Here is a 26,207-nt window from a genome sequence, read left to right on the forward strand (position 1 = left end):
TACTATCTTCAAAAGTTTTTCTGGGAGGGGTAGAATAGGTAATTTTTTTTCAGCTATAAGAATATCAGGGAGAAAACTTCTCCAACTTTCCACTACATGAGATGATACTGAGGTAATCAGAATGGAACATTAAAAGCCACTACAGAATTGTAGGACGGTTTGGGTTGGAAGAGTCCTTACAGATCCTCTCATTCCAACCTCCTGTGGGCAGGGACACCTCCCACTAGACCAGGTTGTTTAAAACCCCATCCAGCCTGGCCCTCACAGAGCCTCTTGTACCTTATCCTGTGTGTTTGCTTTATCATACTGGAGAATAAAAGACACAGTGTGCTCCAGTATCTTCTGTGTTCTGACTTCAGAGTAATGACTCTCAAAAGGTTTGCATGCTATTAAAGATTTTGTAGAGAATATGCTCTCCTGACATGAATTCTTCTACCTATTTGCACCAAGTACAATCTTTTTGTATTACATCTCATTTTCTCAACTCTTTATTGACACTATTTAGCCAGGTTTAAAGAATTTCTGATATGGGATGCCACAAAAATGGAACAACTGCGAGCCCCAGAAATTTTCTGACTCTCAGACAATGATTGTCAGGATAGACAACTCCATTTACCCTGAACATTGCCAAGAGTAACACAGGTATCAGAAAAGTTCTGTAACACCATTTTTTATGCACAGAGCCACAAAAGAAACCTCTGATGAAAACCACCTTGGATTACGTAATTTACAGTGTCAAGATATTATTACACAAACACTCCTTGACAGGAGTGCTCTTTGACATCAAACAGGAGGCTGGAAATAGGATCCAAAATTAAACTGACATAGTACCAGTGAGCTGAATGGTTACACAAGATTTGAAGCAATCTTTCAGCTGCTGCAACTCAGTTGTTATTCCTACTGTGCTGCTGTGCCCAGTGTTACAGAACGCTTCCACACAAGAAGCTTGATTTGCATGGAAATCCCACCTTCTTGCTCTGAAAATGCACAGACAATGGAGATGACAGAAAAGCTACAGGACACTTCAAGCACCAGCAGCAAAGGGAAACAAAACACAAGACACGATATTAAGCTGTCCAAACAAAAATGCAGTTAGGCCAAGGCAGTCAAACAGTGAAAACATCTCAGAAAGCTTTTTGGAACAGGACTGGTCTGGCATCCCACTGCTTTTTGTTTGCATCCATGCTGTCCATACCCACTATACTAAAGGAATTTACCAATACACTCTGTGTTGGCCCAACTATAAAAGCACAGGTGAATACACATGCAACACAAAAAATTAAATGTGCTGGCAACAGCCCCTCAGATTGCCAGGGAACTTACTAGCTTGGATGGATGACTCAATAAAACTTCAGGGTGCTAAAGGGAGAAAGAAGATAGGAAAAGATGGAGAAAATTTGGGATAGGAACAGTGTGAGAGAGAAAAAGAAAAGATGTAACAAGAAAAGAATTTAAAATAATAACTGCAACGTTAATTTACTAAGACGACAGAGTCTTAATTAGTGGTTTTAGCATGCATTACTAACCAGCTTCTGGAACATGAGAAACATGGAGAGTTATCTTCATGCAAGTCCCAAATTTTATCTTGAATTTTTCAGTTTAACAGATTTGTCCAGCCCCCACATATTTGATGCAGTTCTTTGTTTGGGTTTACAGATGAGTTTCACACATTAAGAAGGCTTTAATTCCTAGTGCTTCCTTTCTATCAATTTCAAGTCAGCTGAATGGTTTAGAAAAACTAATTCAGTAACTGACACTATCTGAATGCTAAACACAATTTTCCTTTTTGCTTTTATTGTAACAAGAAATCCTGATTTCCCTGGCAGCCTTTTTCTTTCTATGCATCATTTATTGTCCCTTCTTCAAAAAAAATTATCAAGTTGAGAACAAAAAACAGCCTCATCTATCAATATTATCAGTAATATTTTCAACTGTGGGAGAAAAGGCATGTACACAAAATAAAAAGCAGCAGAGCCTGTATTAGACTAGCAAGGCTAACTCTTGAGAAAGACAGAATTTGGATCAACACTTCATTAAGTCTTTTTTTCCTGTTTTTTGAAAGATACTATCCTCCTGAATTTGAAGAAAGAACACCACAGCAGAAAAAAAAACCAAAACAAAAAACAACCTCTGAGTATGCCTATTGAAGGTAGAGGTATTTTCCTGGCAGGGAATCACTGCTAACTTTTTCTGGTGAAAAGTTCCTAGAACTGCAGCAAGGGGAAGTTTATTAAATGGTTTTGACTTTCCTCCCTAAAAATAAGGAGTATATCTATAGGGAGAAAAACTATGCACTGGAAATGAAGATGGACAAAAATCCACTCATCTTTCCTGGAAAAACTTCTAATATTAGTTGGTCTCTCCCAGAGCAGAAAAAACAAAATGAAACAAAGTATGGGAAAGGCTGGGAAAGACAAGACAGAAAATGCTGGGGAAAGAGTATCCTGAAGAACAACAACTAAAGGAAAACTTTTTCACTATAAAAGTAATACATTAAAATAGTAGTTTGGACAAAGATTTTCCTAAAGAAAAGAAAAACCACCACAGAGCATAACAGCACTTCACAGAAAAAAAAATCCTGTGTGTTATTTGCCTCTAATGATTCCATCTGAGCCAAAATGAAGACAGGACACCATGTAAACTCAACGGGGATTTATGAGCTGCTTTCAGCCTTCAGAATCTCCCACTGCATCTCCTGCTGGCAGCGAGATGACAACTGAGCACAGAGGCAGTGAATATACAATAATTAGAACATTAAGCACACAAATTTGCATAACCATGGTATTATTATTTGAAAAAAAAACCCTCCAATATGAAAAAGACTGCAGTTTCAGTTGCTAAGCCAAAGATCAATATAAAACACTTATTAGTGAAAAGAGGAATAGCAACAAAAAGTGAGTGCTTCAAGGGAGACACAGAAGAGTAACATGGAACTAAAATTATCAACAACTTTTCAGCACCCTTGCACTCTGCTTGGTTAATATTTTTGTTTAGTGTAAAGTTAATTCCCTTTTACAGAAGAAAGGGAAGCTTGCATGGTTCATGATTCCTCTGAGAGTCACTGTTTGCAGGTTAGGAAGAGTTTTTTGCAAGGACTACCAAAGTCTTTTTCATTTAATGGCTCAACAGTAGTCCAGATCAGTCTCTCCTGCCAGCTTAACTTCTGGGGCTCATAGATCTGACTGGAAGTACTCAAAGTGCTCATTGGGAATAGGAAGTAAGGGAAGCAAGACTGGTGTTGGACACATCTCCATTCAAACTGTGAGGGAAGAACCCAGAAGGAAAAGCTTTCAGCCATTTGCTCCTAAGGAGCTACATGAGAGCTTCCTTCCTGCATGTGTCTCATGCAAATCTGCACTAAGATAATGTAATAAACCTCAACAGAATGAACTTCTAGTTCAGTTTTTAAATGAATGCTCTTATGTAGCCATTAGTTTTAAGGTTAATTATGACAATTATTTGCAAGTGTTAACAATGCAGAGGTGTAAAAATGAGTTTTTAGAAGCTTTAAAATGTAGCTGAATTATCTGTCATAATTATTTCTTATTTCGTCTTGAAAATGTCAAACTGCCTGAATAAATATCTGCAATGCATTTAAAAAGTGAAAGCCTTTAAAAAGAATGTTTTTGCTTCTGTGCAAGCTACAATAAAATCCACTAAAGAATTAGAAACAGCTGGAAAAAAAGGTTATTAAGGAAATATGTAAATTTACTATAGGAATAAAACATATTCAAGTGAATGTTAACTATATTTTCTCTAGTAACTAGAAGTTACTCCACAAAGGTAATGGCAGGCTACCAGTTATTCTTTTGGTTGTGGAACTGAAACCATCCCGACCACGACTTAGGCAGATTCTTTGGATGAGGAGATGCTCTAACAACCTCTGGCAAATCTCAGCTACAATAGATTTGTCAACTCATTACCAGCAACACAGGGTGAACCTGCAATTCATGGCAGAGAATTCAATGAAAGGTCCTTCAGAAATACCCACTGAAAACAGCCTGGGAGACCAATTACATGTGTGTAGCTGCCTTTTCTTGCTACTGAGCTCTGCTGATGCTGAGAACAGGTGATTTTGTGTGACAGAATGAAACAGGACAAACATGAGTCTAGATAACGCATGCACAGATTTTCATTTACACTGTTCTCAGGTGCAGTAACACCAACACAACAGGAACTCTAAACAGGTCTGAACTGATGACTCAAAATCACACACTTCACAGGGAGCATCTTCTTTTCACTTGTTTTTTGCTTTCCTTCAAGCAGGGCCAGCCCTGCACCTGAATTTATCACATTAACTCCTGTAAGCATTGATAATCAGTATGTGAAATGTTCAGCTGTTATTTTTTCAGCTGTTACATCAATTTAATGGCACAACTGCTCCTACAAGCTGCACTGAAGCAGACTAAGCCGAAAACTCTTAGTACCTGTAAACAAAGAAGCCAACTGCACTGTTACTGCATGTAAGTGAAATCAAAATTTAGCACAAGTGTCTGAAAGTTACTTTCTGATAGGCTTAGCTTGTAATATGATTTGCATGGACACATCTTCATGGTTACTGCTGAAAAGAAATTCAAAGAATTTGCTCTTAAGACCCCAAGTTCTCTTTGCACACATGGGCAATGTGTTTAGAACTGTATGCTTACAACACATACATAAACAGGCACTAAGATTACCTTTTTCAATTGTGTTTCCATCTTCAAACATTCTTCCTTTTTCTGTTCTAATGCAATCTCCAGTGTCTTGAGTCTTGAATCTTTCTTCAGTCCTGATGAAGCTAATGATGAAGCATGTTCCTTAAGGTCCAATAATGATGTCTAAATTAAAAGATGTGAAATAATTATCAAGCAAGTGCAATAGTTAGTTTCTTTTCTGTCTTTATTTTCCTCCTATCCCTTCATACTATGATCAGAATCGAATTTAAAAATTTTTTTTCAGGTTGTTTGTGTCTCTGACTTAAAACAGCTTGAATTAATTCAGGCTTTTTGTATCAAAATAAAACCTTGTCTAAAATGATTTCAAAATTGTTTTTAAAGAGGGACAATTCTGTAAACTGGAATTTGTGCTCCAGTGACAGTCATGTTTAAGAAAAACTGGTTTTCAATAAAACTGTATTTAAAATCAGTTTAAACTCTTAAAACTGTATTTAAGATTAAAATCTTGTGGTTAGAACATTTAGCCACTGAGACAGTTGAAAGCATTTCTGTATACAGTTTCCACAGGGTGAAACTGATTCATGCCACCTTACTACAAAAGATATCTCAATTTCTTTCTTTCTATATTATTTTTGTGCTTGTTTTTTTTTTTTCCCTGTCAAATGCTGATTTCCATGTAGACAAACCCTCAGTACTCTTTCTGGGTACATATTTTTGTGTTGTTTTACTTCAACTGAATTTTGAAAAAAGACTGCAAATACACAAGAGAGAAACAGAGAACATTTATATTTTTCCAATATAATTAAGGTAATTTGTCTAGCCAACTGGCTCATTACCAACAATCAACCTAATTAATCAAAAAAATACTCGAGAGTCTAAAGAATTGGCTGTGTTGTTTGCATAAAGGAACAAACATTATGCTCATGCTTTGGCACCCACAGCTTTGATGAATTCTGCTCCTTCCTCCCTACACGGAGACAGGGACAAGCTTGATCCCAGCCTTCCCTGTCTGTCAGCACAGCTCAGTCAATGCCACACTGACCAGCAGCCAGCCCCCACTAACAAGATTAACTGCTGCAAACAAGGGGATGGCTGCTATCCCTCAAAAGGTGGTTCTGAAACACTGATGCTTTGCAAATTCTCCAGTGATGTACCAGATCAGCTTTGTTGAAAGACAATTACTATAAAGGAATAGTTTCCTTCTACTCAAATGTAACACAAACAGAAACAACAAATAATTCCATCACAATAGATTCGTGCTGCTGGTCAACCTCTTTCTCTGTGAGATCTCCTTGTAAAATGCTGACTCTCTCTTTCAGGTCCTTAATGTCTTTCTTGTAGTTGTCGATCTCTTCCTGTTTTTCTCGTTCATCTCTGTCACGCTGCTCCTTTAAACGCTCAATGGTCTTTTCCTGACAAAAGAAAGCACTCTGTGAAGGAAATCCCTCTCAATCAATCCAGCTTCTGAGGCTTCCTATCACAACACTTCTGCTACACTTGAAACGAGGAGAAGGAGTGTATTACCATTTATTTTCTTTACAGTTGTAAAGATGCACAAGAAAGAGAAAACTTGAGAAATCTGTGGAATCACTGCTGTGAAATACCAGCACTGTTAATACTGGATTCAATACAGTGAATGTCTGGATATCTGAATGTTCACAGTGCTGCTTCAATGCAATCCAATTAATCTGATTCTGATCATCAGAATTAATCTAAACTAGGATCTATTACATATTGCTTCCTGATTTATTGAAATCTTATTTTTCTAAAATGTACAGTTAAATCAGGGCTTCTTCAGAGAAGAAGGGGCGTAGTGCCCGTGTGACACTGCGATTTACATAGAGTAAGAGAAGGCAACAAAATAATTTTTTGGTATATTATACATCAGTAGAGCTTTGGATATCTTGGACTCTAAAAGGATGCAAGCAAATTCCCCTACCTCAGGTAACATTTAACCAGATTCTATGAACTATAGGATATGACAGCCTAAAGGAGCTCCTCTGGGAATCACGCAAAAACATATCTAGTTATCCCAAGAAGTTGTGCCACCAAAAGAGAATGGGACAGTCTGTCTCTGAGCCGGTTATCTCCGGAAAACGGAGCATTAAAAACTCCGATTATCGGGATCATCGCTGCGGTCCCACCGGCGCGTCCTGCAGCGCCCTCTACCGGGGACGGGCCCGCCGCGGCCGCTCCGCTATGGACGCGCACCCGGCACGGAATCGGCAACGGGATGGGGATCGGTATTGGGAACCGGCACGAGATCGGGATTGGAAACAGGAACGGGATGGGGAACAAGACCGAGATTGGAAATGGGAACGGGATTGGAAATAGGAACGGGATTGGGCACAGGAACTGGATTGGGATCAGGCAAGGGATGGGGAACGGGATCAGGATTGGAAACGGGAACAGGATTGGCAATTGGATGGGGATTGGGACATGGATTGGGCACAAGAACTGGATTGGGATCAGGCATGGGATGAGGAACAGGATCGGGCACAAGAACAGGAACTGGATCATGATCAGGCACGGGATCAGGCACAGGAGTGGGACCTGGATCAGGATTGGGCATGGGAACAGGATCAGGCACGGGATCAGGAACTGGATTGGGATTAGGAACACGAACAGGCAGGGGTGCAGGATTGGGAACAGGCACAGGATGAGGAATGGGATGGGGCACGGGATAGGGAATGGGACTGGGAACTGATCAGGGTTGGGATCAGGCACGGGATCGGGACTGGGCACGAGAACGGGCAGTGGTGCAGGATCAGGAAGGGGCACAGGATGAGGAACAGGACTGGGATCGGGCACTGGATCTGGCACAGGAACGGTAACTGGATCGGGAACCGCGCCTTGGCACAGCGCAGCAGCAGGATCTGCCCAGGGAACCCGCAGCGCTTCCCACGCTCACCTTTTCTGCCAGCGCCTCTTCCAGCGTGGTCAGGGCAGTGTCAGTGTTGGTGGTGTCAGCCTGCAGGGATTTCACCCGATCCTTTAGGCTGCTCATCTGCTTCTCCTTGTCTCGCAGCTGCTCTTGAAGGTTCTCGATCTTGAATAAACAAATCAATTTTAAGACAACAGCAAGGAAAACCATCCAAAATCATCTTAGGGTATATTAAATGATGAAAATTATTCTTAAAGCAAATGAAGCCAAGTTCTTCTAATCCTACCTCAAAACATCAAGTGATGTAACCAAACCCACTAAAAACAAGGAATCAGTAAACTTTTCAAGAGTCAGGAATTAATTCAGAGCAAGCAAGTCTAAAAAATATTCAACAAGAACAGCATAAAGAAAAGCTGTAATTCCAAACTTCTTAGGATGTTGGGCACTGTGTCACAGAAGGATGATCAACACATTAACAGAGAAACACGTTAAGGAAGAAAAGAAATTGACCAAAACCTTACTGCATACGTAAATTAAAAAAAGGCACTTGATAATTAAAAACTGGTGAAGAAGTACTATTTTATTATTTATACTATTCTCTTTGGTATCATCATAGTTTTTGCTACAGTGGCAAGTTGCTTGTTCATCTTACATGGTGGCCTGCTTTGTGATGGAGTATCACAAAGTGCCACTCCCTGGGTGGAAAATGTATCAGCCTTATTTTCTGTGGGTATAGGATTTCATCTGTTTAGGAGTTCTGAATATATCTTTTGATACACTCAGAAGACCTAATGCCAACCCCCTTTCATGCATATATACACATCTAAAGAAATAGCCACATTAACATAATAACATGTCAAAAACAAGTTTATCAACAGAGGAGTAAAGTGTACACAGATTTCTCAGTTGCTTTCTTCTTGTGTTGTTCTGACAAGTTCTTGCATCAGCAAATACACATTATAAACTAATGAATGACATGTGGCATGTGAGGTACCCAACTCCAAAACACTCGTAGCAAGACACTCTTTCAAAGACATTTGTAAGAAATATTGCAACCAGACAACCCCAAAGACTACCTAGTTCTGTATTCATAATGATAAACTAAAGTATTAACTAGTATATTGTTTCACCTGTTGGACAGCAGTTAGAAGCTGATTGGTTAATAGAAATACAGCAACTATATCAGGTTTTACTCCCCAGCCCTGGAAAAACAGTTTCTGTGATTACAGAGCAAATGGCTCTGTGACAGGTGCACCACTACCTTTGCTATCTGAATTGAAATTACACCTGGAACACAGTAGAATGTGGGGACTGATTTAGATTCATCATTTGTTTCTATCAGGAAAAAAGTATCAGACCTCAAAGTTATGCTCAAAACTGAATTTGGGCATAACACTACAAAACAAAATTTAAGGCCACCAAAAAAATCACAACCAAAGACATATCATGGCAATCAGCAATAACTAAGAATTGAAAATTCATTTTTTATACACTCATCTCAGTTATTTAATGCCTTATTAGCACACACTTGGAGCTTCAAAAAGAACCCCCCCAGCTCTGAAAGGTTCTGGTGCCCACACGCAGGGCTGCCCAGGGAACAGCACGCCCAAGAGTGGCTGCTTTTGCCTGCAGCAGCTCCCTGGGCCATCAGCTGTCCAGACAGGCTGGCTGTTTGCACAGCTAACCATGAAAATACACTACAAAGGAGGCTGAGTTATTCTTAGACTCCTATTTACTTCTGGAGGAGAAACACTCACCAAAGGCTCTGGCTGGCTGAAGAGGGGACAGTGCAGAGTGACTTTCTGCTGGGAGCAAACCACACACCAGGGGCAGCTAAATAATTCTATTCAGCACACATTAAGGTGCTTACCAAGGTAGCACAAGCATTTATTTGCACGAGCCCAGTGTGCATTTTCATGTTTCAATGACACTGTTTGCTGTGGCCAGAGTAAGGTGACAGCACTCTGTATGACTGCTGCACCCTCTGGTATTAAACACTCAAACAAAAACTGATGTGCAAAAAGTGTGAACCTGTCCATTCCTTCAGTCTACATGCAAATTTTTCAATCTGGAGCAATGAATGGTGGGGTTTGTTATCACTGAGGGAACAGCAGGTATTCCAAAATGTTCCCAGTCATATCCAGTCCCTACCTAAAAATCCCACTGTAGCTCCAGCTGTGCCTTTTGCAGGGTCAGGTAACTGAAGGACCTGGCCCTTACACTACAGAAAATTGCAACTGGCATTATGGATCAAAACTGAAATATTTCTGTAATAATAGATGCAAAATTTCCCTATGAAAGTACACTCAACAATAAATTGCCTTCATTCAATTCTTCTCCTAAATGTGCAGTACTGTAACAAATAGTAATTAGAAGCTCTCCAAAATGATATAACCTGAAGAAGAAAGCAAACAGTCTCCACTCTGTCCATACAGTTAATTAATGAGGAAATTTGCTCTTATGTCCTTGCAAGTAGTTTGAGAATCCTTCCAAAAAAGAATAGACAATGCATTCCTAAAAACAATAACAAAAAAAGCAATTCTGAACAAATTCTTAAATAACTGATGAAAATGAAACAGGTAACCAGAATAGGGTCTTTTTTTCTACCCAAGAAAGATGAAATAAACCTTAATGGAATCTCCAAGCCTTGTGGAACACACAGAGGCACAAGGATTGATAAACCTCCTCAGAAATGTTCCAAAAACCTAAGGATATATATTCCCTTTATATATATATATTTTTTTTCCTTATGTATAGCAATATATATATTACTGCACCATATTTCTAAAAATCCCAAAAAATAAAAATTAATAGTATATACTATTTTTAATTATTAACATTTTTTTTCTTGTCATATTTACTTATTTTGCAGGGTAAAGCCAGCAATCTATGGCTAAGTTAGCAACACTCTCCTTAGTGTAAAGGTACACAAGGCTACACTGGCATCCTCTCCTCTGCACACTGATTTTCCCATCAATAATGATTTACTGGAGTATTTTTCCCAACATTACCAGTTGTCAGGCACTATCATGTTTCAACTTGGGTGATTTATTCTCAGTTGTGTGGAACTAATTGTTTTGCCTTTGAGCCCTGAAGCACAGAGTAGAGGCAAGAGAAGCTTCCTCTGGCATTCTGCTCCAAAGGCAAGGAAGCATTTTACTTCCTGCAAATACAGACTCAGTGAAAAACCCATGCAGATGCAAATTAAAAACAGCCCAGGGATTCAAAGGAAACACATCTAGTTAAATATCCATCAAGGCCACTGGATTTCCAGATTCCTCTAGTTAGAGGTTACTAGATACTGTGGATCATGCTTCAGCCAAGAAATTCTTCCATGGAGACAGTGTCCATCCTCCTGCCATACCCTGGGGCATGAGGAAATTGAACTCTTCAAAACCAATTTCTATTCTATCAGTGACTTCTGAATAAATGAGGTGGTTTGTGAGCTGGTCATTAAAGCCCTTCCACAATCAACTTAACACTTGATAGTATTCCTAGAGAGTAGCACAGACGTGCAGAGGAGCATCTCAGAGCTCTTTTCAGCATTCCACTTTTTGATCCCAGCTTTGCCCTGGGGGGAGCAGCAATGCAAACAGGACCCCAATAATCAGAGGGGTTTCAGAAGGTTTCTGCTCCCATTCCTGTGGCACAGCCATCCAAATAAACAACAACTCCACATCAGCTCTTCCTTGGTTTTGTAAAGGCACTATTGGTCTCCTCAGCTCCAGGGTAAATCACCACAAGGAGATGATGGATTATCACCTACCACAGGCAGAAATGTTTCTTTCACATCAGGAATACTAACATGGGGATGAAAGATGCATTTTTGGAAGGAAGAGTGAGTGAGTAAGCAGGCATGTGATGATAGAACAGCTACAGCTCTGTCTAGGTCAGGACAAGCCACTCCCTTTAAAGTAAAATTACTAATATATTAATAAAAATTTGAGAGCCTGCAGTCATACTTGAGTTGCTGGCGTCCCACAGTATGTGAGAAGCTGAAAATGATGGGCTCACATCAAAATCAAAATGACAACATAACAGTTAAAACAGACATGACTGCATAAAAAATATTTTAAAAAATACTGCTGAGGGGAAAAAGGAAAGAGGTTGGTGAGAGATCACCTTAACTACTCAGAGACTGTTCAAGAAAGCTCTACTACTGGATTTAAAATTGTTACTGTATTTCTGAAAGTCATGTTTTGGAGAACAGAATGGAAGTATATAAGCAGATATTTCTGGAGAGTTTTCTCAGATTAAGCTCCAGTTTTGTCCATGTCACACTGAAAACCTCACCATTATAATTGCCTTCCTATTGCAAATCCTGCAAAAGTACCATTACAACAGTCCTGCCTGAATTGCAAAAGTGTGTATTTAATTTAGCATTAACAGATTCTGTGAGTGTGAGAAACAAGGTCTGTCACATGAGTGAATATCACTCCCAGCACTTCACTGAATGATTTCACTGAAAGTAATGTTCCTGCTATTAATTTTAAAGGTTAAATTTCTCAAGACTAGCAACAATGTGAAGCTTTAGGCAAAGCATATCTCCTTGCAAGGGTGAGATTTTTAAGTTGTTTTGAAGTTCAGGACAGATCAAACAATTTCCCTTTTTTCAAAAAGATTTTGGCAAATGCAAATCAGAGTTTCTTCCAAAGTTCAGCTGCACTCAGTATGGTTTTTTTTTTACTTTTAGATCCAACCAATTTATATGAATATAATCACATTGTTGTCAATTTATATTCAGAGATTCTTGCTCTTGAACTAACATACTAAAAGCCATTTCAGGGAACATTGGATTAATTTTTATTTTGCTTCCCACTAAACTTTTCTTTTTATTGCTCTTCTACTTCAATGCTTTCCTGGAACATTACTGCCTTTGCAGCATCACACTGGAATCTTGTGCACTTTGGAAATGTCCTGATGTTGCTGACTTTAAAATGGTGGGATTTTGTAACATTTCAAAGTCTGTGAAATTAGCATAAAACTCTACAGAGTTTAGCTACACAAATAAAATACTTCATTGCTACGCAGCTTAGGAAAGGACAAAGAATTTAGGTTTGTGATGTCTACTTAAAAGTAAAACCTTAATTGTCAAATAAATAAATGGTTCACTAACAGACACTTGCTACTGCTTCAAAAGGAAGCAACTTGCAGGTAGGGAAAAAAAACCAGAAATTCACTAGGAAGGACACTTCATGAGATGAATGCCTTATTCTTGACCTTGCAATCAAGTTGACTTAAGAAAAGGAAGAAGTGCTGACTCAAGAAATATTAACTTGTACAGACAGTTAATTTTTTTGTACCTGTAGTAAAAGAGCAACAAAGAATTGACAACGATCCAACAGACTATTCTCTTTCCATTGCCTTTTTGCACAAGGGTGCTTTTTAAGTATATTTATACCAGCCAGAAAAACAGTTAATCTGTGTTTATGTAAATAATCTCTATTTCTATTTGTTTTCCTTTGTCCTCCATTCTTTTGCATGCCCAGCCAACCTCTGGTAGCACCAGTTTGCTGACAGATCACTGCAAAGCAGAACTAAGAAAAACAGTCAGCATAAAGTGAATTGTAATTCTAATATCTTCTAAATAGTAAAGGTTTTTACTGTACTGTCACAGTCCCTATAACAAGTAGTATTTAAAGCAGATCCTTCAAATCATACTGTCAAAATGTTACTACCATGTTTGCAAACCTTCTCTTCTGCTAATAAATACCTTGAATTTCCTTCAAACCTAACACAATCCTGTCATTAAAGTTTGCTTTTTCTGAAAACTGATACTGAGCAGAGTTTTTCTTACAAGTTTCTAAAGATACTCCAGCACAATTCAAACCGGGGGAAAAAAATCCAAAAATTAAGACCCCAAGAGTTAAAACTGATTTTTGAGCTGGTAAATGTACTGAAATTCACATTGTCAGGGGAGCCAACGTATATGTTGTTCTTAAGTACTGTCTCAGTTCCAAAGCACTGCCTAGAAAATATTATGCATTAGCAATGACTCACATCCTCAGACAGCTGTAAACCAGTTAAATTTAGTTGTGGAATTGCATCATCCTGAGGAGGTTCAATAATACCAATAGCCTGACCCAGTTAAAAGCAGAATGTCTGAATCAAAACCCCACCATGGGCTCTGGTCAGTCCAAGGCAGGGTTTGAGCTGAGAGGGAAAGCAAAGCAACTCCTTCCAGCCCCCTGACACCGCCTGTGTCTCATACAGATATCACCATGAATGGACAATACTCCATGTAAAATGCCATCAAATAACAGAAGTATAAAACCTGGTCATAAGAGATTGGATTTGGCAATATTTTGGACAGTTGATTGTTTACATATGGTTATATACATAACCCACTAAAAATTCTCTATCATTTGTTTATCTTAGAGCTCCTCTGAGTGACCCCTTTTGGTATTCATCAGGTAAGAGACTGCAGCCATTATCCACCACCAAGATTTCAACCTCAGCTGTTCATCAAGGCAATTTGTTGGTTCCAACTTGAGCCTGATACTTTCATTCCACAAGTAATTCAAAACAAAACACTTCTATCACATGTACCAAAACAAAATAGTTTAAACTCTGCTGCTCCTCTTCAATGAAATTTAGATATTCCTCATTTATTTCATATTTATTAAAATGTCATTATACTGAGAATCATAACTGAAATCATCTGGTAATTAATTTCCCAATCTAATTTTTTTTTATTTTTAAAATCTAATTATGAATAACATCCATTTTGCTGAAATCCTGGCCTGATCACACAGAATAAGATCATGCTAATTCTCCTTTCAGCTGTGTCCTGACATTATGAAGCAATCTCTAAGGCTGTGTTTTCCAAAGTTTTACTCCTATGACCTACCAAACACAAAAGGATTAAAAACCCAACTATTCTGGGGACATTTACTCACTCCTGTTCCAAGTCTCTGAATAGGCTTTGACAAAAATGTGCACAGATTTGACTTGGGAAAGCTCATTACAGAGAAAACATAAATAGTACAAATCGGAATAATTTCATATTGATGGATCCCAAATGTTCAAAAAAAGAAAAATCAGAAGTACTTTATTGTGCAAGGCTGATAAACAAGGGGAAAAATTCAACCTAGTAATCGTTAAGTTAGAGCTGATATTGTAAGAAGATTTTGAAATAGAGCTGATTTTGTAAGGAGCAGAATAAAACTAACAAGTTGTGACATTACTTTTAGAACATCTCAAGGTTCACAAGGTTTGCACTTAAAGTAACATTTTAGAAGTGTAAAGTGAAAACATTTCTACGCTAACAATTAAACTTCTTTACTTGGATAAACCATGTGCCATATTTCATTGAAAATTACTGTGAAAAAAACAGTCCTCACCGTGTGGCAACTTGATCTCTGTTACTCAGCAATACTGATGATGTTTTCCTGACTTGTTTGAGATTTTGGTTCTACACAGAGTAAGGACACTGCAACACTGATATCTCCTGGTTAGAGACACACAGTACAGTGCTACATATCAACTCACAGCAGAAAAAAAGGTCAAGAAAAGACACAAAGAGAGGAAAGGCTGAACTCCTCAGAGCACTGAGAGAGCCAAGAATGGAAATCAGGGAGCAGAAAAGATCAACCATTGAGGCAGAGCAATGGATAGGTTGGGAACATGGGATTTAATGCTGATTATAAAGGAAATCCTCACAGCAAACTAAACTCCATTTACATTATCATTTAGGCTCACTCAAGCGGAAGGCTGTACAACTTGAACAAAGACTTTAAATTAAATTACGATTCAGCCACTGAATTACATTGCCCAAATCACTGATTTATTATGATCAAAGATACACTGTAGGGTAAAACTGAGGGAAGACCTCTGGAAAGGAGGGATGCTTCTAATCCCAGTGTACAACGTGGCCAGTCAGCTGTGATTGTCCTGCTTCATTCTCCTGGAAAGGACATGGAGTGATGAATAGCAAGGGATTAGGAAATCATACTGTAAATACTAAATATCAGTGTATGTTTGTGTGTGTGTGTATTTTTCAGTATTTAGCTATCACTGCTCTTACAGAATTACTTCAGAACACAAGGATAGATGACTAAATATCAAAGTACCATATTAGTTAGTGCTCCATATATATATAATATATATATAATACAGATGTTTTTATTTTTACTGTGGCACCACAAAATGCTCAACAAAAAAAAAAAGTAATATAGAAATAAAGAAGCACATTTTCCCTTTAAAAATTCTAAATTATAACATAGGCAGGCACAAAATCTTATTTTGAATCCATTAGGTTTTTCTGCCATAGATGCTGCAGTAGCACTAAAATTTACTGTAATAGCATAAACAGTATATTCCTTGGGTAAGTCCCTGGAGAGTACACTGTTACCTCTACCAGCACCTGCAAACTATGGACTATCTGGAAAATGCTGTCTCAAGATAAGCTTGTAGACCTTTTAGGATCCATATTCCAATCAGAAAAATGTATGTTATTAAATGGCTCAAAGGAATCAAAGACACCAAATCTTTGGGATGTTCCTGAAGCTGCTGTAACAAACTCTGCAGGGCAATAAGCCACTGAACTAGCAAAGAGCTTAAAAGTGATATGAAGAAACTGTGCTATTCTCCTGCCCTAATATAATCTTGTTAGTTGCATATTCATGGAAGAAAAAAAACCAAAACCCACAACACACCATGTCACCTGAGCTGGGCTGCAATTACTCTGAAAGGTCTTGATGGAATGTCAGAAAACTGGAAAGTCAAAATGGAGGGGCAGGAATTGTACTCTGAATGTGGTCATGGCTCACTGTAAAACGAAAATAAATTCTGTGTTGTGTCCTAATTTCCCATTTGGAAATTAAGCAACTAATCTACCTGGATGTCAGGAATGAAAAACAACCTCACAGGAAAATTGTGCTGAATTTGAACTTACTTAATGAAGCCTTTTCAGTCTGCTTTGGTACTTTCATTGCTACCACAAGTTGTATTTTGAGAGAGATGAGGGATTAAAAGCCTGCCTAATTTTTCTTATTATTCTTCTAAATGAAGATAATACTATTGACATTATGAATGTCAATAAAAATCCCACCCCCCATGGTAAAGCAATTCTAAAAGTATACTGGTGAAAAGAGAAGCTACTGTAGCATCTTGGACACAAAGGGTAACCAATAAGCCAGAATATCTTCTAGAAATTTCTAAAAGGCACAAATTTCAATTTTGTCTTGTCCAGTGGTGATCAGCAAGCCTGTGACAGGAAGGCCTGAATGAAACAAAAAGCAGCAGCATAAGAAGTCTGATATCCCTTCAGGGACACAGAGACACAAGTTCCCCATGGCCCCCCCGGGCACATCTTAGAGGTCACATCTGTCAGATTTAATAAAGAAGCTGACACAAACCCTGTGGGGACGTTTGGTCTTTTTTGTGGCATTTGAAATCTCTGAACTGGGTTTAGAACCAGCTCAGTGGCATGACCTGAGACCTGGAGTAAAAAGAGCAGAAGTCAAGCTCTGACAGAGACTTAGAGAAACACTCCTGTACCTGGGCTGGGAAAGGCCCAGAGTTATGAACAAACAGGAACTATTTCATCAACTCCAGCTGGGCAGAAAGTGCAGCACATCCACCCTGCCCTCCCTCAGAGCGATGAGCTGAGCCTGTGTGCTGCTCCTCCATAAATGCCCATGATTCAAGCACATTAAAACAGAGGGCAAGTGTGGATACAACAGCCTGGTCACAGAGAGTAAAAAACAGGTTTTGTTTTCTCACAGCAGACTGGTAAGACTTTTTAAGGAGTTGTAGAAACAATAACTAGTTAGTACAAACAATCTGTTTTCTTACTGTTTTTCTGTTCTTCTTAAAGACTGATTGTAAGGAAGATGGTTTTGTTAGTTAACCAATCAAGTAGAATGTGTCAAATCTGTCTATAAAAGAAAGAATTTTTTGTATTCAATACACTTCTACAAACCAGCCTTCAAGTCAATTTGTATAATTTCTAACTCAAAAGCAACAGATAAGCTTGCCCACAGGAGTGTTACAGAGGCAAAAAACCATCCAAAAAATCATGCACACCCACTTTGTAAATGAACATGAGCCCATCTCTGCTGGGCCAGCCTTTGCCTTTTTGCTGAGTTATTCTCTGTACAGCTCACACAGACAGAGACTCAGGCACACTGCAGGTATCACCAAGCCATTGCCTACAGTGTGGACACTGTGGCACTTTTAAACACTAAATGCCATTGCTGAGAGAGCTCAAAGCCATGTCTCAAAGTCCAGCCTGGATTTCATGAATTCTTAGAAAACCAGATATTCATTAGCTTGGTTGGCAAGCTGAAGGTCACACCTTGGGTGAAACTGCCATAAACTGAATTAGATCTTTGAAAATGCAGTTCCTTCTCTGAGCTCTCTCGTCTCCTCAAGGCTGTGGGAGAGGAGGTATCTGAGAAGGTAAACCTACTTCAGAGATGAGGGAATAGAAGGAAAATAAACTTTAAAATACAAACACTGCACTTCAAAGTTAGGAATACTAAACCAACTATGAGCTCCACTGATTTTAAACAACTGGGTTACACATTTTGTTTGCTGTCCTCCTCTCCTGCCACACAGTATTTCTAACCATTAAGCACAAGATATTTATTCTGATTTCCAAGATTTCTGGGAAGCAGAGGATATTAATCTTCTGTGGAGAAAGGCAATGCTTCTTATTCAAAAGTGCAGGAACATTTGAAACCTTCCCAAATTCTAGCTAAACAAGTCAGCACAGCCACCAAAAAAAAAAATACATCTGTGTTCTTCCTTTCTCACAGGTCAATTATCACACCGAGCATGGGAAGCTGCCAAAAACACTGCTATGTTCAGACACTAAAACTTGCATTTTATTTGCCTGCAGCTGCATTGCACAAAGAAGGGAGTGTTAACCTCCCTCCCCAAGACAAAACACAGCCTACCCCCAAAGCAAGAGGTGATTGATTCCCCATTGGATTTTTTTTCTTTCAGTGTATTATTACATACCTTTGTCCCAAATGCCATTTCCCTAAAATACTTTGATTGCAAAATATTGATTTTTTTTCTCATTTCTTTTCATCCTTGTTTACCAGCACAGATATATAGATATAGCAAAAAGAGTAATGAAGCACCATTTAATGTTTTTCAGGTTCAGAATTCAAATTTGCTCAGCATGGTCCCTATTTTATTTTCAAAGATGCTCTCCCCTGGCCCTGAGTTCTAACAACTTAAAATGAGATTTTATGCAAGATCCATTTTAAATGCAATGAGAAAAAAAATAAACGCTAAGCTCTATAAAACTTAGTTTTTGCATTACATTTTCACACATAAAGCCGAAGTTTCCAAATTTCTAGCATATGCCCTACTTCTTTTGTCTAAAATAAAGGTACTATCAAGCAGCATCACTGCATGAGGTTAGAACTGGAAAAACTCCAGTATTTAAAATGTGAAGCATCTGGTTTCCTCAGCAACCCAGAAAATGTATTTTGGTGCCTACTGGGTACCAGTGATGATGCCAATTGTCATGTTAATTTTTCAGATCCTTGCTGTTCATAATCTTCTTCTGTGTCATTTAACTGATCTCTGATCAGCCAGTAAACTTCCATTACTTTCTTCACCTTGATTTTTGGATGACTAAAAAGAAGACTTTGCAGCTCACCAGCTTCATTCAATACAACAAAAATAATGGTTCATAAAGCAAAGCAAGAGGTGGTCTGTGTCAGTGAATCCAAATACAAACCCCCCCAAAAAGGGTGCGTTTTAAATAATTTTTTGTTTCAACAGAAGCAATTTAGGATAGCAGAAATGGGCACCATGCCAAACAATTCCTTGCCAGTGTAATCAGAAAAAGGAGATTGCACATCTAAAACGCTCACAGAAAATAAAAAAATCATCAGGTCCAAATACCCATTCAACTATGGCTACATTCTAGTACAGGCAATCTCTAAATTCCAAAAGAAGTAAGCAACTCTTCTTAAATGGCCAAGTTATCCAAGTAACTAATTTTTAATAAATTGTTATTTTCAGATCTTTATTACTTTTTGTACCTAGCATTAAAAAATATTCGTGTGCAAAACTGAGGTGATTAGAATACAACTTCAAAAATATCTAACTTCAAAAATGTCTGAGTAAATGCTGAAGGAAGAGTACTTGGTGAAAACTGATTGAATAGCATCTACTAATCCAATTCTTGATTTGTTAAATTCCTTCAACTTGCCATATCTTTACCCTGTTCCTTCTCATAACTGCTGCTTCCAAATAAATATTATTTCCATACAAAAATAGTAATTAACACTATACAAGAAAAGCACTTTTTGTACCACATGCCTTTCACTGATCTTCCACTCTATTCAGCTGAAATACCTGAGTAGCACTTAAACCATGTCAATAAACTTAAAACAAACATTTACTATCAAATAAGTAAGCCAGAAAGAGAAAAACCCAGAAAAATTGCTATCTATAATACCTATGACCTATGAAGATACTTTAAACCAGACCTTCAGACCTTCAACTAGAACCTAAGACTAAAACCTGATCTGTGTGAACATACCAGTTTGTAACAGAGGGAGGAATAAAAACACAATTGTGCATGGAGATAAAAGTTTAAAAATTGACTTTTTTTTTTTTTAATTGCAATAAAATTCTGCATGTCCTGGAAGAACTGAAAGATAGCAGCACTTGGATAAAGCAGAAAACAGGATATGCACTTGAATAAGATGTACTCTAGAAATGCAAAACTAAAAAAAACCAAATCACAGTTTACAAGAATTAAGAGAAAAATATTTATATGAAAAGAGCTACAGGCTTCTGAGTTTCCAGGCAGAGGGCAGAGATAGCTATCTGTGCAGTCAAAAAAGAACAGCCATGTACACCAGATAAAAATGAGGCTTCATAATTTTTCCCTAGCACCTGAAACAGATTTTATGCAAGTTCTCATACCTTCCACAATAATACATATTAAAAAATCAGACAAGTCCTTCCTTAGATATTTTCTCAAGCTCTGCTTTTCTGAAAAAATGTTAAAGAGAACAAGAAAATGCAAATCCCTTTCTATAGAAAATCCCACACCTAGTCTTCAATTCCAGGCCTGGACAAGTAATTAAAAATCTGAGTTAAAGACATCAATCCTTGAACTTTAAAGGCCTGAACTTCCAGTTTTTTACCCCAGGCTATACAAAAACCAAAAAGGAATTCCATATGGCACCACAAACCTCAGATAAAAGAATTGTCACTTGGATCCTCCACAAGAATATTCTAGGTTAGCTAGTTACACTTTGAATTTACAACTCTCACAATTTAACTGTTGATGTTAAAGAAAATCCCTCCAGCAACTTCAAGGCTAAAGAAAATTCAAATCTCTGCAAGTGATTCTAGTTAGCAGCAGGAAATAGACATTTTTCTACAGACAGGTTTTTGTATTTTATACAGAGAAGCTGAGGATGCTCCATCCCTGGAAGCATTCAATGCCTGGTTGGATAGGGGCTTGGAGCACTGGTTTAGTGGAAGGAATCCCTGCCCATGGCAGGGGGAACTGGACATGGATAATCTTTAAAGTAAGTCCATTTCAGACCAGAGCATTTTATAGTGCTTTGTTTCAGTGGGTTTTGTTTTGTTCTTGTTTAACAAGTTCATAGACAGGTTTACAGAACACCACAAATTGCAGTGTTACGCTCAGAGGAGCTATCCAAGAGAACAGGACCTCAAAACTTTCACTCTTAAAAGCCTAGGTCCTTTCTTTCCAACCTGAAAAGACCAGGTACTTCCACTGGAAAGCAGCAGGGAACAGTCCTGAAAAAACAGGTCAGATGCATGAAGACACAAAATGGAACTGTCTCAATATGAATTACAGTGGTCTCAATAAAACAAGTATTAAAAAAAAAAGAACCTTTAGAGATGCCTATAAATGATCTAATGAAAGATCATTCTCAAGTGTCAAGTAGAGCAAGAAACTGTGTGAAAAAGCAGTGTAAGAGTGAGTGGAAATAAAACAACCTCAGTGACATTTAACATTTACACAAATGTCAGGCTCCCCACCCCTTGGTTAAACATTCAGTTGGGATCTCAATTTGTGTCTGGAGGGTGTACGACCAGTTTTGTAAAACAAAAAGAAACAGAGCACAAAAAATCAGAAATCTGTGTTTCTAAAAATGTGAACAGCCAAAAAAAATGAGACTGTGAAGACTGGGAATTAGGGCTCTGCTCTAAATTATTAATTACTTATTTATGGCTGAAGTCCATGCCTGAACTTCCATTCCTGCATTTGCTGCAACAGAACTGAACATGACCTAAACCCTCATGATTTATGGTTACAGACAAGAAGAAAAGGCATTGGCCAGGCATCAAAAATTAATCAATATTCTGAACTATTAATATCACAAGAATTCTGCAGAATTGTTTAAAGGTCTAGGAAAAAAAAGAGAACAAAACCCCCCCACTTCCTCAGGCTAATACACTGAATAACAGCTCCAAGAACAGCTTCTCGAAAGATAAAGACAAAAAAAATGTTCTTCAAATTAAAATTTATTGCAGTACACACATTTCTCTCTTTTTACCCTGTGTAGAGGAAAACTGGGATATACTGTGTGTGCAATTTGCCACCAATCATCCATACTGACATCCCTTGCCCTAGGGCTCAATGCCTTTGGGATGCCTCTCTAATTTGTCTGACACAGTCTACATGGTTTTTTTTGACCCAGACCTCACCCAGTTCACTGATAAGGTCTACATTTTCTTATCTAAAAAGATATGAAGGATAGTCCGATTATCCTATTCTAGCACTTCCCAAGAAATATTAAGTATGAGAACACAGCATTTCTAACGAAAGTTACACAAAATTCTTCACAAGATCAGTTACAGAGAAATCATCCTAATTGCTTCTACTGCTCCAAACTCTCATTCATTCAGTCACATGCTGAAGTCATGATCAGCCTGTGCTTCAAATCAGCGTGGTTTTGGTGAGGTGCTGGGTGGGAAAGGATTGATTTTTCAGATTATATGCCCTTATAAAAATGCCTCAGCCACTGGTAATATTAAAATGGAAGCAGAAGCAGCACATGCAATCACAGCAAGGCAACAACCTCTTTTGTGAAATCCAATTTTTTGTCAAAAATGGAAACAAATTCATCCTTCATAATATTCCCATTACATCAATGGACTGGAACATGAATCTCCAGAATGTACATTCTAGCTCAGACTTTCTGACAGCCTTGGAAACTGGGATGCACCAGAGGTGTTTATGTGACTTGGAGCTCTCCAACCTTACCTTCTTCTGAAGAACATTGACTTTGCGTTCCTTCACCTCCAGCATGTCCTTGAGGTCATGGATCTCTCCTGCCTGAGTGCCCTTCTCCTCTGCCATCTCCTGGATCTGCTTGGTCTTCTTGTTCAGCATGGTCTCCTTCTCCTCCAGACGCAACCGCAGCGCGTCCACCTGGGTGCACAAATGCAGAACAAACTTCGTTTAGCACAAGGAGAGAAACTTCAGGGAAGTGCAACTGCACTTCCACAGGGGAAATATTAAATAGATTCAGAAATTGAACACTCCTTTCTTTAAGAATCCTGAATTTCTTTATGAATTCAGCATACATGAGATTGGGATAAAACAGTTATCATAAGTGACAGAAGACTAAATACTAAAAATAATCAACCATGTTATTCCCAACAATATGTGAATAATGCTCCTTCTTGGAAAACCTCAAATCATACTTCTCATAAAACTCAGGCTTGTATTACACACTAAATTTTTTTTCCTCAAAGTAGAAGCCAACACAATGTGTTGTGGAGAAGTTCTCTCATGTGCAGGGAAACTGACCCCTTTATTTGAAACATTAATAATAATCAGAGAATAAACATTGATTCATTGTACCAGACAGTCGCTTTATAGTCTAAATTTTAATCACAATAGTAGCTGAACCTGAAGGTAATAAAAGCAAAGCTCTTTGCAGCCATTGCAGATCACAACTGGAAAGAGGTTACCTTAGGATGGCTAAGAATATTTTGGCTTAAAAAGCAAAGTGATTGTTTAAATATAACATGTTTTCCACAGCATACGATTTTATATTAAAGGTAAAATTGAATAAATGACACAATACAGGATATTGTGGGTGCAATTTGGACACACAAACACACATAGAGCTCCCAGGGTCCGAGTGAATTTAGAAACACACTCTGGAAACTCTGTGGTGACCTCAAACTTCAAAACTGCATGTTGAGCATCTTTTGCTTTTCCTCCTGCGTTTCTCTTCCATATGTGAAACAGAGCTCCCAAGGCAAAGGAAATGGGAGAAGGAATCAGAGGTACCTGAATATAAATTCACTGAGAAGAGTAAGGTCACCACAGAGCACAGACTAATCTCAAAGGCTATTGTGGAATAAGAAATCCAACACCGCCAACCTGCTCACGATCCAAAAGAAACCCACTGACCCCTATCCACTCAGCATTCAGCCAGAGCTCAAATCTGCCAGCTTGGCTGCTAATCTCATTTGACAGTATCAGATTTGGTTCCTGTTAGCTGAATCCATTACAGGACATCAGTCACACAGAGTAAACAGGCTGATCAATGAATTTCTTGGTCCTTCTGCACAGCACAGACTAGCAGAGACATGAAGTGAAAGGATGACAGCCACTGCACAACCCCAGCTAGGGTAAGAATTTAGGAATTTACTCTGTTTATGGTATTTTGTGCAACATTCAGTTTTAACCTATTATTCTAATTCCATTTTACTTTGCATTGCTAATGGAAAAGTTGTCTCTGGGGCTCTGCATTTCCAGTGTTCCACCCACAAAACCCTTTGGTGCCTTTTTTCATACAGACAGAAAGCACTTTCCTTCTTTTGCAGGGAAAGAGCTGCCCTGCTCTCCCCATCAGCACTGCAACCCCACTGCCACCTGTGTCTGGAGCCCTCTCACTTACACATACATTATTACAATCACATTCCTGACTTCTCACCCAGCAAATGGGGTATACAGTGGGATCTGCAGGGATATTAGAGTACTAGGTCTTACCCAAATATGATTTATAGGATGGATAGTATTAGCAATGAAAGGTTTAGCAGGTGGATCACGCTTTGTCTTCTTTTTTAAAGCATACAGTTCCATAGATTGATTAGGTATGTTCTTCCCTGGGAAACTTTGATATCAAAGCTAAGAGTCGCTTTCATTAATTCTTCAAGGGAAACTGGAAATCTCCCTCACAAGAAAATAGATAATACTTTCAATAGTTGTGCTGCAAAATATTTGAGACAGTCCAGATGCCTACAGCAAAGCAGTAAGTGAACAGAGAACATCTGCAAATAGAAATTTATCCACAGAATGCTTTCCGTTTTCTGATTGATTATTCTCTTTGAACTCTATATTAGCTTATGGTTTGGGGTAAACTGCATTCCTGGTTTTATTTGTGTGAGGTCTTTGCCTAGGAAACCATAAAAAACACTTTCAAAAGTATTTTCAAAGGCTGGCAGGACACACAATCATCACCTTAGCACTATTCCTGGCAGAACACTGCACTTGTTTATCCATGTCAGCTCAGTTTATGCATGGCATCCTCCCACAGTGACAAGAATTGAGGTCTGTGGGAGACAGATGATGCCAGCTCCAGCAGAGTCAGCTCAGGATTTTCTCAACACACGGAAACAATCAGGCAAACACTACTGAGGTGCTGACACCCCTTCTCCTGAATTCTGTGTCTTGGATGGTTTTGTCTTAACCCTGTGTTAACCTGACTGCTTTCCCAGTAATGACTGCCATGTCTTTAATTCTGCATGGCAGGGAAAACCCTGCAGTGCAGATCAGGCCTGGCCTTCCTGTCACAAGGGGCTTGCAGCAAAACAAGCACACCTTTAGCCCTCCCAGGTACAGGGCACCTCTCTTCAGGTGGATACCACACACAAGGCTTAAATTTCTTCACTCTAAGGGTGATATATGAAAAACTGTGCTGGGAACCACTGATTTGTCTTCAAAGAGTTGTCCAGTAGCTGTAAACAACATTTTATGTCTCTATTCTTAATGTGTCTAGCCATGTATTAAACATGTAGAAATCCAAATTTCAAAGGACAATTCATCCATTAGTAGCTCCAAGTACTACCAGAATGAGCACAACAAATGAAATTATATTTAATATAAATCTTATCTTAAGCCTTTTTCAAAATCCTGAATTCTGTAATGACAGCCTTAGCTTTCAGAATATTTCCAAACTACAGGGAAATCATCTATATTTTCAGAAGTCCACAGTGAGTTTCAGACCTCACTGTGCTCCTGAGTTTCAGGAGCTTGCATTAATAGGAGTGAGGTTTTTTCTGAATTTTATCACCATCTCCACTGTACAGTGGCAAGCAGGTTATTCCAACCCTGGTGATTCCCACTTGGGTTTAAGAAGATGTCAGGGATGCCTAGAAAAAACAGCACACTCACTTTTCCTGAGTAATTCTTCACACCCACCTGATACCTGTTCAAACCTGGCTGAACCATAATTTGGATCAGTGAACCAAACCATACTTTACCCAGTCGTATCAGAAGGTACAACCTCCCCTATGCTATACCCAAGCCCCAGTTGCTCTGTAACAGCAAAAATCTAAAGTTTAATTCTCTGTAGGTGTGACTACAGTAGAGGCAGCAGAAGGAACAGGTGGAACACCAATCCTGAAATGTGTATTCAAGAGCAACAAAGGTTTCTAACAGGAGCCAGCCACTTTTTAAAGCAGATGTTGAA

At 38.6% G+C, this 26,207-nt stretch overlaps 1 protein-coding gene across 17 annotated transcripts in view; it reads right to left on the minus strand.

Annotated features, from left to right (window-relative positions):
- ERC1 (ELKS/RAB6-interacting/CAST family member 1) overlaps window positions 1–26,207 on the minus strand; it is a 269,997-nt gene that overhangs the window by 162,880 nt on the left and 80,910 nt on the right. For 9 of the 17 annotated variants that reach the window (XM_074538929.1, XM_074538927.1, XM_074538925.1 and 6 more), the window contains 4 exons: window positions 22,763–22,930; window positions 7,567–7,704; window positions 5,927–6,067; window positions 4,677–4,817 (listed from right to left, as the gene is read on the minus strand). In XM_074538929.1, the coding sequence (XP_074395030.1) occupies window positions 4,677–4,817; window positions 5,927–6,067; window positions 7,567–7,704; window positions 22,763–22,930 (588 nt within the window). Of the gene's footprint in view, window positions 1–1,323; window positions 1,360–4,676; window positions 4,818–5,926; window positions 6,068–7,566; window positions 7,705–22,762; window positions 22,931–26,207 lie in introns of all 17 variants that reach the window. The other 8 variants (XM_074538921.1, XM_074538926.1, XM_074538923.1 and 5 more) reach the window with 1 other exon arrangement.

The sequence above is a fragment of the Zonotrichia albicollis genome, chromosome 4 (genome assembly GCF_047830755.1).
Source record: "Zonotrichia albicollis isolate bZonAlb1 chromosome 4, bZonAlb1.hap1, whole genome shotgun sequence".
Lineage (NCBI taxonomy): Eukaryota > Metazoa > Chordata > Aves > Passeriformes > Passerellidae > Zonotrichia > Zonotrichia albicollis.